General features: G+C 53.2%; 1 protein-coding gene across 2 annotated transcripts; it reads right to left on the reverse strand.

Moving 5' to 3' along the window:
• Nucleotides 1-4,220: 4,220 nt before the first annotated feature.
• TBR1 (T-box brain transcription factor 1) lies at nucleotides 4,221-10,506 on the reverse strand. Of its 2 annotated transcripts, XM_032693886.1 has the most exons (7): nucleotides 9,710-10,506; nucleotides 9,164-9,318; nucleotides 8,695-8,816; nucleotides 8,180-8,338; nucleotides 7,270-7,331; nucleotides 5,086-5,203; nucleotides 4,221-4,980 (listed from the first exon to the last, which is right to left on the reverse strand). In XM_032693886.1, the coding sequence occupies exons 1-7, from the start codon at nucleotides 10,399-10,401 to the stop codon at nucleotides 4,360-4,362; spliced, it is 1,929 nt and encodes a 642-aa protein (XP_032549777.1). In that variant the 5' UTR covers nucleotides 10,402-10,506; the 3' UTR covers nucleotides 4,221-4,359. The 2 variants fall into 2 exon arrangements, with proteins under 2 accessions (XP_032549777.1, XP_032549776.1); XM_032693885.1 differs by having other exon boundaries at nucleotides 4,221-5,203.
• Nucleotides 10,507-12,794: the final 2,288 nt, after the last annotated feature.

Below are 12,794 nucleotides of genomic sequence, written 5' to 3' on the forward strand. Positions count from 1 at the left end.
AATTTGGGAGGGACATGCAAAGCACCTGAAAAAACACACTGCGTAGAAAACCATTTTAACTATAGCAACAGCACTCACTGCATAATGTTATAAGGAAAATTATGCAATTAGGTCTCTTATCAGACTTATGAAAATTCAGATTTATGCCATTTGGGGGAATAAAAAAAGAAAAATCATTGTTCACCATATCTCCCTTGAACACTACCTAGGGGAGGGGAGTGATGACCAGACAGCAAAAATTAAGAAGAACGTGTCCCACCTTACGCCTATTCTGCCAATCTGTCGTGGTTGTTCTTCTAGCTCCATAGGTTTACGTGGGGGTTTTTTCCTAATTTTTTTCTTTTTCCTTTTTTTTTTCTTCTGACAAGTAATACAAGACAGATTCTTGCCTTCTTAGGATCTTGCAATCTAGTTTAGACATAGCACGTCAAGTGGTGATGAAAGAAGGTTAGGGTGGGTTTGAAAAGATGAGGATTCCAACAGTAAACGATGCAGAGACATCAGTTTGGTAATGTACACATGTTTTGCATGATTCATTGGACCAAAATGGCCAAAGGAACTTAAAAAGCTGTCAAAGGCATCTTTACCTCTGACCTACCTAGTCATCCATCTGCTTCCTCATACTGTCAATCAAAACCCTCCCATCCTTATCACTATTCTATTACACACATTTTCCACAACCATTTCTCCTCCAGCTCTTAAAAAATATCTTAGCAAACATTTCAATCAGTCATTAAAAACCTTGTTAAAATATGCAATGTGTCATCAAATATGCATAGCGTACTCGTGCAAAATCTGCAGAGCGTAAATCACTGTATTACATTTGTTATAGTATTAATGTGAAACATCGTAGAAAGTATTACCAATAAGAACTTTAAAATACTTTCTAGAGATCAGAGCTGAATTTTGTGTTGTATTAAATAAAGCAACGAAAGGGCAATTGAAGAGATTATTTTACACAATAATTGTATTTAAAGCCTGTTCAGCATGCCTAGAATAATAATACTAATTACACTTCACATGAAGTTCATGCAATTAGTTGCTGTTCTAACAAATTCATACATGGGGGTTTGCTTCAACTAAACCGAGCGTACTGCAATTTATACACACCGGGTCAAAACCCCTGTGTTCGGTCCTTGGCGAATGCAAACACTAACGTGTCAGTATACATATGTTTAGCAGATACACAGGTGCACCTCTAAAAATAATAATCTAAAGAATTATAATAGCAATAAAATTACCTACCGACAGGAAATAGCCTTTTTAACTTCTGAAGCCCTTATCTCTTCCACTCTCTCGCAGAAAGAGTTGTGGAATTATCCTGTCGAAAAAGTTACGGAATAACATCAACCACTCACGCACGGGAAAGAATTTTGTTCGGACGTGTCACACGTTACGTATTTGTTCCAGACCCGCTGGATAAGCCCCGCTGAACAAGACCTGGCGGACCCCTCCCCGAGGAGCGGTGTGCCCGGGGTGACTCCCCGGCGGGCAGCAGCCGCAGCGGGGAGGCGGGCGGGGAACGCCGCGGTGCCTCGGGTCGCTCCCCTTGTCCACTCGGGGGGCAGTGCATCGGAACCGGCAGCGGTGGGAGGGAAGGGGGGCCGCTTTTGCCAGCCGAGAGCGAGAAAGGAGAGCCAGGAACATGCCATGATATATTTAGGGTGCGGGAAGAACCGGGACAGCTCCACTGAGGGGCAACCGGAGCCCGCGGGAGGCAGAGAGGTGCGGGCGGTGCGCGGGGGAACTCGTGCGGCGCCCCGGCCTCTGCTGCTCGGGAAAGGCGGCCGAGGAAGGGCTCGCACCACCCGCGCTGCTCCTAGAGGCGCTCCCGAGGGGGCACTACCCCCGCGACCCCTCTCAGCGAGGGGCGTCCCGGGGCAGCACCGTGAGCCCGACGGCACTGCGGGACAGGCGCCGCCGCCCCAGGTTGGTGGCCGCGGGGCCCCAAGCGGGCGATGTGGGCGGTGGAGGCGCTGGGGGTGCAAGGACTCCGCACCTCGGGGGGCGGGGGAAGGGAAAAACAATTGGGCTGCTCAGGTGCCCCCCGTCAATACTGCGACAGGACGAAATGCCCCTGACGACTCCGCGCCCGCGCTTACCCACCGCGGAGTCAAGAGTAAACCCGGCCTGTTATCTCCACCCCCCGAGGACTCGGCCCTCGCGGGTACCGGGCTGACGCCTCTCCTAAAGCCCACAGGTGGGTGACTCTCAAGGGGGCAGCGTCCCGGGGCGGCCAGCACGTGGTGCTGCAGGAGTGGGGGCTCAGCTCCCGCGCAGCGGGGCAGGCTGCTCCCCCGAAAGGGCGCCCGCCTTGGGGGCACCGCGGGGCTCCGCCAGCGCAGCTCTCGCCCCAGGGAGGTGAGGGCAGGCTGCGGGCGGGCAGCACTGCGTCCCTCGCCTCTGCTCCGTCAGCAAAGGCACCCCAAGCCCCGCACCAAGCACCTCTCCCGCCTGCAAAGTGCTGTAAGGGGTTTTAAGCGTCGAACACGGGGATAGTTACAAACCTCTCAAACCTGAGGGGTTTCAGCTGCCTCTTTCTCCGACTGCAAACCTCCACGCTTGGCCACGTCGTGTAAGCACTCTCCGCTACGCTTTTCCCCCCCACCAGAAAAAAGGACAAACGCGGGGCAAGCCGACCACCTCCATCAGGAAGGGCAGCGGCGGGACTCCCGCCCCAGAGCCTCGCGGAGAGCTCCGCCAGCCTCTTCTCCTTAGCCTCACCCGATCTCCTGCTTGCAAAACGGCGAAGTGCTTTTTCCAACACGACGTTAATGTTTTGCCAGGTTTATTTTACTTGTTATACACAGACGATACAAACGGGCAAAAACCGAAACATTTCTCAATGGAGCATGTACTGGTATAAATTATTCAGTTCCACAGACGTAACAGAACAAATATAAAAATCACAACATTCGATTTACAGAAGAGTCAAAAATATACACACGTTTATGACCCTGAATTTCTATTAGGAAATTTCCCCATCGAGTGTAATCTAGACTGAATATTTAGCCTGATGCATATTTCAGTTTGTAATTGGTGTTTTTTCCATATAAAAATGTGTTAATTGTATAGATTTGCTACTCAAAATTCGAAGACTTATTCTGCTTCACCGGGGGGGAGTCCTGGAGGGATATTATTTCTCCTTCAATAATGTAATAAGAGGCTTACAGGAAAGATCACTCTTACTTTCGATGTGCATTTGATTCCCCAGGAAGTCAGATCTCGGTCAGCTACTTTATGAAAAAGTCAATTCCAAAACTAAATGCAGTAAAATATACAACTCACAACTCATCTTCACTGGACTACACTATGGTTACCAACAATTCAGTCGTCTATATCTTTTTTCTTCTTTTTTCTTTTTTTTCCTTTTTTTCTTTTTTTCTTTTTTTCCTTTTTTTTTTTTTTAGATTATTCATTACAAAGATTTACAGCAATATAAAGAAAGAGGGGGAAACTGCAAAGAAATTTGAAAATAGTTTGTCAGCATATTTGGCACCTGCGGGGACCAGTAATGGATTTGGCACTTGGGGGCGGGGGGGGGGGGGATACCACAGAAAATAATATTGCTGATCTCGAGCTATTCCTTTTAAAGAAAAATAAGAGGCAGTTAATTTTGCTTTTGGAAGGCGTCATGCTACTTTAATCGACTTTCCTACGAGATGTATTTCTGTTCTTTTGAAGGGAAAACTGAGCTATTCCTTAGCTGTGTTAGCCCAGGGCACCGCGTAATTATTTCATGCGAGGAATTGGAGAGAAAGTGAGAAACCCATTACTCTCTACTACAGCTATGGACCACTTATATTTCCAGAGGCATTTAGGAAGAGTGTGTACCTGGGGAGGGGCATGAGGAAGAGGGAGCAAAGTGCGGGCAAGGGGGTAAAGAAATTTAAACAGGATTTAAGTTTTGTGACTTAACAATGAAAACAAAACAAAAAAATCCAAACAAATAATAAATAAACAGAACCAAAGAAAAGTAGTCTGTTACAATAAATTAAATACTATGTACAGGCATTTCACAGGCTCTTTTCCCCACTATTACTGTTTCCCCTAGAATCCATCCGTGGTAAAAGGAAGGAAGCGCTGTACGGTTTGAGAGTCTAAGCATCCTACTGATCAGTGGGTTTCGGATCGGCAGTGCCCCCCACGCCCCCGGGGCGCCGCCGGGCCGGGCCGGGCCGGGCGGGGAGCGGGGCGGGGGGGGCGGCGGCGGCCGCGGCTCAGCCTGCCTGCCTGCCTCCCTGCCGGGCCGGGCCGGGCCGGGCCGGGCCGGGGCACGGATGGGGCATCAGGGGCGGGGGTCAGTGCGCTAACGCGGAGGAGTTATTGTGCAAAAGGACGGCGGGCCAGCGGCCGCGCCTAGCTGTGCGAGTAGAAGCCGTAGTAGCCGATGTCCTTGGCGCAGGTCTTTTCGCAGTCCCGCTGGGTAAGCACCTCGCTCTTGAGGGGCGAGGAGCTCTCGGACACCGGGGTGTCCGAGGGGGAGATCCGCCTCCTTTTGGCCTGCTCGTAAATCCCAGAATCAGAGGAGTCGATGGATTTAATGGACGACGGCGTCTCGATCCAGCTGGAGTCGGACAAATCTTTGGGCTTGGAGTCCTCGGCGCCCGGCAAAGGGGACCGCTCGGGGGCCAGGCTCTCCGCCTCCTCCCCCAGGTAGGGATTGCCGGCGGCCATGCGCGCCGCCGCCGCGCTGTTGGGCCAGCAGGAGAGCACGGAGCCCGACTTGCTGCAGTACTGCGGGGGGCTGCGGGCCCCCCAGCCCGAGGGGTCGGCATAGTAGCCCAGCGGCCGCCCGGCGCAGCCGGCCGCCTGCAGCGGCAGCGCCTTGACTCCTGCGGCCGCGTAGGACAGCAGCGTGGCCGCGTTGCCGGCGAAGTCGGTGGCCGTGTCGTAGGCGGAGGCGGCGAAGTCGAGGCGGTTGTTGGCGGGGGCGACGAACCAGCGCTGCGGCGAGGGGGCCCCCGGGTCCTCGGCTTGCTGTGGGGAGAGCAGCCCGTTGGTGTGGGGCACGCTGCGGTCGGCGCCGGGCCCCGGGCCGGCTCCTGCCCCGGGGTGGAAGCGGGACTTGGCGTAGTTACTCACGAACTGGTCCTGGAGGAAGGAGCCGGCCATGGCGTAGCGGGCCCCGGGCACGATCTGCGAGCGGGGCGAGTCGTTGGGGGAAGGCGTCAGCCGGTCCATGTCGCAGCCCGTGTAGATCCTGCCCAAGAGAAGGGGAGAGAGCTGGGTGTCCGCCGCAGCCCGGCGCCCTCCTCGGCGTGGCACCCGGCCGGCCGCGGCCCTCGGGGGACGGACGGGAAGGGACGGCGCCGTCCCAGCGCGCTCCTGCCCGACCCGGGAGCCTGCGCTCCTCTCTGGGCTTTGCCTCTGGCACCAGTAGCGCCAATGGCCTTTAACGGGGAAGAGGAAAGAAAGACGGGGGGAAGCACGAAGAGCAAATCATTCGTAACCTGTTGGCCATTTCTTGACGGGGCCGAGATCCCTCTCTCGGGTCCGAACCCGCATCCCAACGGCGTGAAATCCCGCGCGGTGACACATTGACCGGTCCCGCCACATGCGCAACAGGCAGCCCGGTCATTTGCCGCGAACAGCATGAGTGGCAGACTACGGAATTCTATCGGCTGTTTAACACTTATTATTGGGAGTCACAGACGAACCATCAAGATTTTACCGAGTTTAAATTAAGCTAATCTTTAAACACCTACTGTAGGAAATGTAAAGCCAGACACTTACAGTGTTCCCTGCATGGCCTATATATAATTCTCCCATGCTGGGCTGCAATTTGCGATTATAAAAACTTTAATGGATGAATAACTACTATCTGTATTTACTTCAGGCTAAAACTGTGCTTTAATTAACCCTCCACGCCTCCTGGAATTTCTTATCCAAAATAAACTTGGCCCTTAAACAAATTCAACGTGCTAGACAACATTGAAGCTTCCCCCTCCCCCCGTCTCCTTTCAAGTGACGCCCTATAAAGTTTTTTCCTATTAAAAAGAGAAAAGCACTTGTGGCTGGGGGCGAAGGCCGCGCAGCCTTTCCAAAGGCCGCACATACCCCTCGCAGAGGTCCCAGAGAGCGGGCAGGCCCGGCTGCCGCCCTCCGTGGTACCAGGGACAGGCCGGCTCCCCTCCACAGCCGCCGCGACCCCCGCCCGTGGAAGACAGCGGCCGCACCACAAGCTGCCCCCTGAGGAGAGTTAGAGCTCGGCCTTGGGCCCCTCTCTCACTAGTTCAGCCCTCGGCGTCGTTTCCACGCTTGTCCTGAAATCCTGCTGCTGGTGGGTGCTAGACTACGGTCCAGCAGAGAGAGGCTAAAGAAGGCTCTGAAGACACGCGCTGAGGCGCTCCAAGGGAGGCTGCTCCCCGCTGCAGTTTAGAGAGGAAAAAGGCTTCCCTTCTCAAAGCCGGGGTCCTGTCCCGCAGACCTGGAGCTTGCAGCGGGGCAGGTCAGTTCCAAAGCCGCCCGCCCCCTCGGGCGTGTGAGCCGCCCTGCGCCCTCCACCTCCCGCTCACCCCGAGGCAGGGGAAGCCTTCTGGCAGGCCTGCTAGGCCGAGATATCCCCATTCGAGACCCGAGAGCCAGGAAAGGCAGAGGCAAGGGTCGGGGGTTGACGGCCTCCCGGAGCTTCACTCGGAGTGGCACCCGCCTCATCTGCCGCAGAGGGCACGGCTGGTGGGTCAAACCGTGGGAACGCCTCGGAGGCGGACGGGCAGAAGCAGTACAGGGACAAACAACGATTAAAACTTCTGAGGCTTTAGCTCCACCCAGAAGGGAGAGGAGGGCGAAAAAAAAATCCAACCCCGGAGAAGAACAAAACGACATGAAGACATTTCCCTCTGGACACCGGCTCTGCGGCCCCCGGGATGATGCAGACCCGGCGGGTTGCCGGGGACTGAGCCCGTGATGCTCGGGTGCTTTTTTCGGAGCCCTTGTGCGCAAGTGAAACGGAAACTTGGAAAGAGGCGCCAAGATACGTGCCAGGAAAAACCAACAACAAAACCGCCGCAGGTGCCAAAGCGAGATGCGGACTCAGGTGCGGGCAGCGCGGCCCCAGGCGTGGAGGCGGTCGCAGGGCTGAGTGGGGCCCCGCCGCAGGGACAGCCCCTGCGCGGGAGCGGGCGGGTGCCTTGCTCCCGGAGGGCTCTGGAAAAGCCTGACATTACACATCTCGGTGTGAAATTAAGCCAGCCCGCATCCTAAAGCTTCCCCCTTTGACATGTGTGAGCAGCCGGTAGAAGGGTAATAAAAATCAGGTTTACTTACGTGTCATAATTGTCTCGGAATCCTTTTGCGAAAGGGTTGTGATCTATTTTCAGCTGTGTGATCTAGGGAAAGAGAGGAACAGAACTGACGTTGTGAAAGCCTGAAAAATATACCCCGCTGCAGCCAAAACGTTTTTAAAGGACTAAGGTTTACTCTAATCAATCAAATTGCTTTTAAACCGTGAAAAATAAAGATCTGGCGTGCTTATAGACATCACAGTCTAATTTTAAGATTTGCCTTATTGTAAAAAGTACTATAAAATTTAATATTTAACCCCATGTTTTGAGACGTGTCAGAATTCCTACTGCAGGCGTATGAAGATATTGAAATCCAGAAATGAGGCAAAACGTACGACAGAACGGTATCTAAGAGTTTGCATTTGCATGGAGAAAAATAATTAAGGCGCGAATGTGGACTGAACATATGTCATTTGAAAAGGGGGCACCAGTCTGTAGCAAAGACAGACCACTCCGAAACACATCCAAGGCATTAACGAGCTTTTAATTTGAGGAAGTTTCTCTCTCACCCCCGGCGCAATCAATGAGGATGTTAATTGATCCTTGCAGACTTAAAGCTTAAGCTAACAGCTTAACAGCTAACTGAGCTGTTTCCGACTGGGAGATAAACGCGAAGCAGCGCCCAGCCCCGGGCGGAGGGGCAGGATCGCGCCCGGCCTGGAGGGGAGGGCGATGCCGCTGCGGGAGGGGGTTCCCGGGTTGAAGACGGCGCGAGCGGCTATGGCCGTGCTTGGAACTGGTCAGGGCGGAATGGCACAAAGGGAGAGACAGGGAGGCTCATCTCGCGGCGCCGGAGACCCGGGGGAGAGCGCGCAGCCGCCGGGCCGGCCCTGGCGGGGTGTCCTGCGGGGAGCGCGGCGACCGCGAGTGGAATAAACCAGGGAGCTCTTTACATCGGTGTTTTGGTAGGCGGTGACTGCTATGAACTGGGTCTCAGGGAAGGTGAAGGTCTGCACTCTGCCCGGCTGGTTGGTATCCTCTGTCCCATCTTCGTTCACCTCCACCACATGCAAGCGGGGCTGGTACTTGTGGAGGGACTGCAAAACCACCATCTGTCAGGCATGGCAAAAGGAGGGAGGGGGCCGCGGGAAAGAAAAAAGAAAAAAGAAAAAGGGAAGAAGAAATTAGAGAGAGAACGAGGAGGAGAACGATGTCCGCTGGCCGCCGCCTCCCTGGGACGGCTGCGGGCTCCTCCGGCCGCACCGGGCAGCGGTGCCACCTTGGGCAACGAGCTCGGGGGCGTCGAGGCCCATGGCAAAAAGACGGGAGGACTTTCTCATCACCCCCCCTCTTTTATTTTCACCTAATGACACAATCTAAAAAAAATACACGTCCTTTCCGAAACGGCAGGATTTTGCCTGAAGCAATAAAAATAATTCTAGCAGAGCGCCTGCGTTCCCCCACTGACCTGTCCGTTGTTGTTTGATGCTCCTTTATTGTTTGTAAGTTTTAGTTTCCCAAAGGAGATTTCCTGGCGCATCCAGTGAGCTCCCGTGTTGGGGGAGTCGGGGTGCATGTAAACCCGGTTTCCTAAGCAAAACAGCCAGAAACACAACCACATCACAGTTCTCGCGTATACCTCGGGTTCTGCCCCTGAGGCAGCACACGAGGGCGAAGGACCCCGTTATGTTACCAATATTTTACTGCCAAAACTGCCTTCATTTTAACCAAAAAGGATTAAAACAGCTCTTTCCGAACACATTTTACTTTCTCCTCCACCCTCCGTATAAAAAAAAAAAAAAAAAGAAAAACAAAAAAGAAAAAGGCATCGTTGGCTCATTCGCGTTTAAGAATTCGCCAGAGCCAGTCCACGAAGGCATTAATTAATCATTCTCACCTACTATGTGTCGGAAAAAGTGTTAATTGGAGAAACTTGCCTTGTACATTGGTGTCCGCCTTGCCGCAAGGAACCCATTTGCCTCCCTGAAATCTCCAGTGGTTGGGATCCGCCAAAATTACATCCACAAAAATATTGTAGTGAGCCGTGGGGTCGAGACCAGAAATATTAAAGCTTAGGAAAGGGAACATGCGCCTATAAGAAAAAAAAAAAAAAAAGAAGGAAAAGAAAAACGAAAGGGAAGAAGGAAAGCAAGCCAGCGACAGGCACACGCGAAGGAACCAGCCGTTGTGCTTTATCCTCACGGCTGCCGGTATTGACTGGGAAATAAAAATCAAAAGAAATCCCCTCCCCGGAGAGTCGAGCTTTCCGCGGGGAAGGGACGAGGGCAGCGGGCGCGGGAACTTGGACGGAGGCAGGGAAGGGTGCTCCGGTGGGGACCGGCACCGACGCTCCCGACGACCAGGGCAGGGACCCCGGTGACGGGCGGGCGGCTCCGCCGGGGCGGTGGAGGCTCCGGGCGGCTCCCGCTGCGGAGCCCGCGGCTCAGCCCCGACACCCAGCGAGGGTCCGCGCGGTGGCTTACCTTCCCTGCTTCGTGATGATCATCTCCGTCTGGTGCCGGTGAAATTTCAGCCAGAGTGGCCTGTTGCACAGGTAGACCTGAGCCTTGCCAGGAACCAGCCCCGGCTGGGTGGAGGAGAACTGGTAGAAAGGTGCCCCTTGGTAGGAATGGCCATACTGCTGGGGGTACGGGTAGCCCGCCGTGGGGTAGCCTTGCGGAGAAGAGTTGGACAGGAGGCTGTTATAAGCTCCGTTGGTGATCACAGGATGGTGAGCCATGTAGCGGCTGGGGCTGGCGATGGAGAAGGCTGGGTGAGCAGGTCCATGCTGGCTGGGATAAGGGAACATGGTACTAGGAGCAGAGGCAGCAGACTGGGGCTGGCTGGACTGAGAGAGCAGATAGCGATCTGCAGCAGATCCATCGAAACTGTGACGAAGCTCAGAGACCCCGTCCAAGACGGGAGAGAGTTTATTTCTCTGGACGTCCCCTGGTGTGTCCTTGGAGTCAGGAAAATTGTCTGTATCTGACTGATTCGTCATCCCCCTGGTAATTTTTTTCAAAGGTGAACTTCTCTCCAGGTTGTCAGTGGTCGAGATAATGGGATGATCATGCAAGGCAAGCTCAGATCCGCCTGCATGTGGGTAACTGCTGCTCACATTGAGAAATTTCTTGGAGAGCATGATAGAGGGAGAAAGACAATGCTCCAGCTGCATAGCTCTAGCACCACAGTAATAACCCTTCAGTCCCTGGATCTGAAAGGGCTCCTTAGTATCAGAAGCTAGACATCCTGGGACCCTCACTAGGCGGAAAGCACTTCATCCACCAAATGCTTCCCAAACGTTTGATTTACTTTTTTTTTTTTTTTTTTTTTTTTTTTTTTTTTTTCAACATCCACCCATCCCAGGGAGAAGAGATTGGCCAATTGACACTATGCAGCAATCAGGAAAGACTCACTTTTGATCTTGCTGCTTGTGGAGAGGATGAAACGGCTTCTGCCATTGGTTAACCGCTGACAGTAATTTAATTAGATAGACATTAATTAGGATAATCACCTGGCTCCTGGTCGCGATGATCATGGCAAATTGAAGGAGATGATTTTATTGTGAGATAGAAGGAAGGGAAAGGGGGAAGGGAAGAGTGTGTTTGCTGTGAGAGCTCATTATTATGTGACCTTTCCAGCTTTTTTTTTTTTTTGACTACGGCTGGAAAATAAATCCAAACCCTACGATTCCCCAAATATTGCGCGCGTGTCCTCTACCTTTTTGCGTCAGGATGGAGAGCGGGTCCTGGGGGCTTCGGGGACCGGTTACGAGGGGAGCGCCGGGCCGGGCAGCCGCTGCCCTCAGCTCACTCCCGCGGTTTGTCCCCAGTGGGGCGCAGCCTCTCTCCCCCACCTCTTCCGAGCGACCCCCGGCACAACGCCCCCACCCTTCCCACCCGTGCCTGCTTTGCGGGGGAAAATACACCCTCCATCCCCGCTGACAGCGGCCGCGTATCATCTCTTTTAACTTCTGAAATAATCATAAGCCCCGCAGCCGAAGTGCCCTAATGTATTTGCTGCGATGTTTACGGGTTCTTTAGTAAATAAATATTTTATCTGGGAGCCGTAATGCCGGAGATTATCAGCAAAACAGCGTGGAAGGCGTCCACTTCCCATCCTGCTCCGGATTTCTTTCCACCCGGTGCCTGCTTTCCTCTCCGTGCTCGGTCCCACGGACAGCCCTCGATTTTTGGTAGTACCCTTGCCATGAGCCGCGGCCCCTGCCCGGCTCGGTCGGCAGGTTCGGGCGTAGCGGAGAAGCCCAAACCACGGGGGTGCTGCGGAAGGAGCCGCCGGCACCCTCTGCCCAGGGGTGTCTCGGCAGAGCGGCGGTCGCGGCCGAGCCCAGGGGAGAGCGGCGGCCCCGGCCCCGGTGACACCCGGGCGGGGGGGCGAGGCCCGCGCACCTTCGGGGGGCTGCGGAGACCCCCAGTTAGCGGAGGGACCGGCCCGCGGGTCCCGCGGTGTTCCCGGTAGAGCGTCGGGCTAATGAAAGCGCGACCATCCAAGGCGTGAAGATGCGCCTGAGTTCAGGGGACCCGCTCGCCACCCCTCCTCTGCCAAGCACCAGTCTCGATTTCTCTTCCTAGAGAAGCTTGAGAGGTTTTAAAAGCACAAGTTTTGGTTTTTCTTGTTTTGTTGATTTTTTTTTTGGGGGGGGGGGGTTGGATTTTGGGTTTTATTTTTACCCAGGGAGGAGCTCTCCTCTCCTCTCCTCTCCTCTCCCATTTTTCTCAGTATTGTCCCCTTAGCGGTTTGGACTTCAGGTATTTTACAGACCACATCTCTTCCCAAGTGACATCAGCAACCGGCTTCAAATTCAACTGACAACTAATGCGGTCTGAACCATCACAAAATAAGACCAAACAATCATACAGTTGCCTGAAGCCAGGCTGAAACTTTTGCAAACTCAAATCCAGAGAAGACTAGAACCAGGATGACTTCTCAGAATGTGTATTTCAATGCTCTCATCCCGTGGTCATTTACTTTTCTTTGCTTAACCGTGAGCAACTTCAGTTATTTAGTGTTTCATAAATGCCAACATACACACTCTTTCTGCAAGGAAATGATTCTAATAAGATAAATTATGAAGCAAAACGCAAGCAGTTCACTGTTCCAGTCACAGTCGGGTGGTACAGTGCATGCAACTTTCCATACACTACCTTCTCCTTTCAGTGCTAAGAAAATAGTTTTATTATTATCAGTTCTAACTAATGTTTCTGACACTTGTTTCACCATCGTGCTCACCCTTCCCTTTCCCTGCTTGAACCAACGGAAAGGTAATGGACTTATACAGGTAGGAGATGGATCAAAACGCAGATAAACCCTCGGAAATGCTGCCCTGAATTACAGAGCTACACCCATATAGATGCAGAGCTGCAATGAATTCAGTGGTATGCTGCCAATCACATGGAAGTGCTAATATATGCCAAAAATCTTCAGAGCACAACTCCTAAACTGGTATAATAGGGGGATATGCAATGGCAGGTGGTGTTACAGAATCGTCATAGAATGTAGAGAGGTTTGCTAATACAATATGCCCCGTCCTTCGCGTTGACAGGTGAC

The sequence above is a fragment of the Chiroxiphia lanceolata genome, chromosome 7 (genome assembly GCF_009829145.1).
Source record: "Chiroxiphia lanceolata isolate bChiLan1 chromosome 7, bChiLan1.pri, whole genome shotgun sequence".
In the NCBI taxonomy this organism is placed as follows: domain Eukaryota; kingdom Metazoa; phylum Chordata; class Aves; order Passeriformes; family Pipridae; genus Chiroxiphia; species Chiroxiphia lanceolata.

Bases quoted from the DNA above. Each gene is read 5' to 3' on its own strand.
- TBR1 (XM_032693885.1), bottom strand. From the start codon at position 10,401: ATGCAGCTGGAGCATTGTCTTTCTCCCTCTATCATGCTCTCCAAGAAA. The intron at 8,339-8,694 runs GTCAGTGGGGGA...CATGCCTGACAG, and splicing joins CATCAAACAACAACGGACAG to ATGGTGGTTTTGCAGTCCCT. The intron at 7,332-8,179 runs GTAAAGAGCTCC...CTCTTTCCCTAG, and splicing joins CCGCCTACCAAAACACCGAT to ATCACACAGCTGAAAATAGA.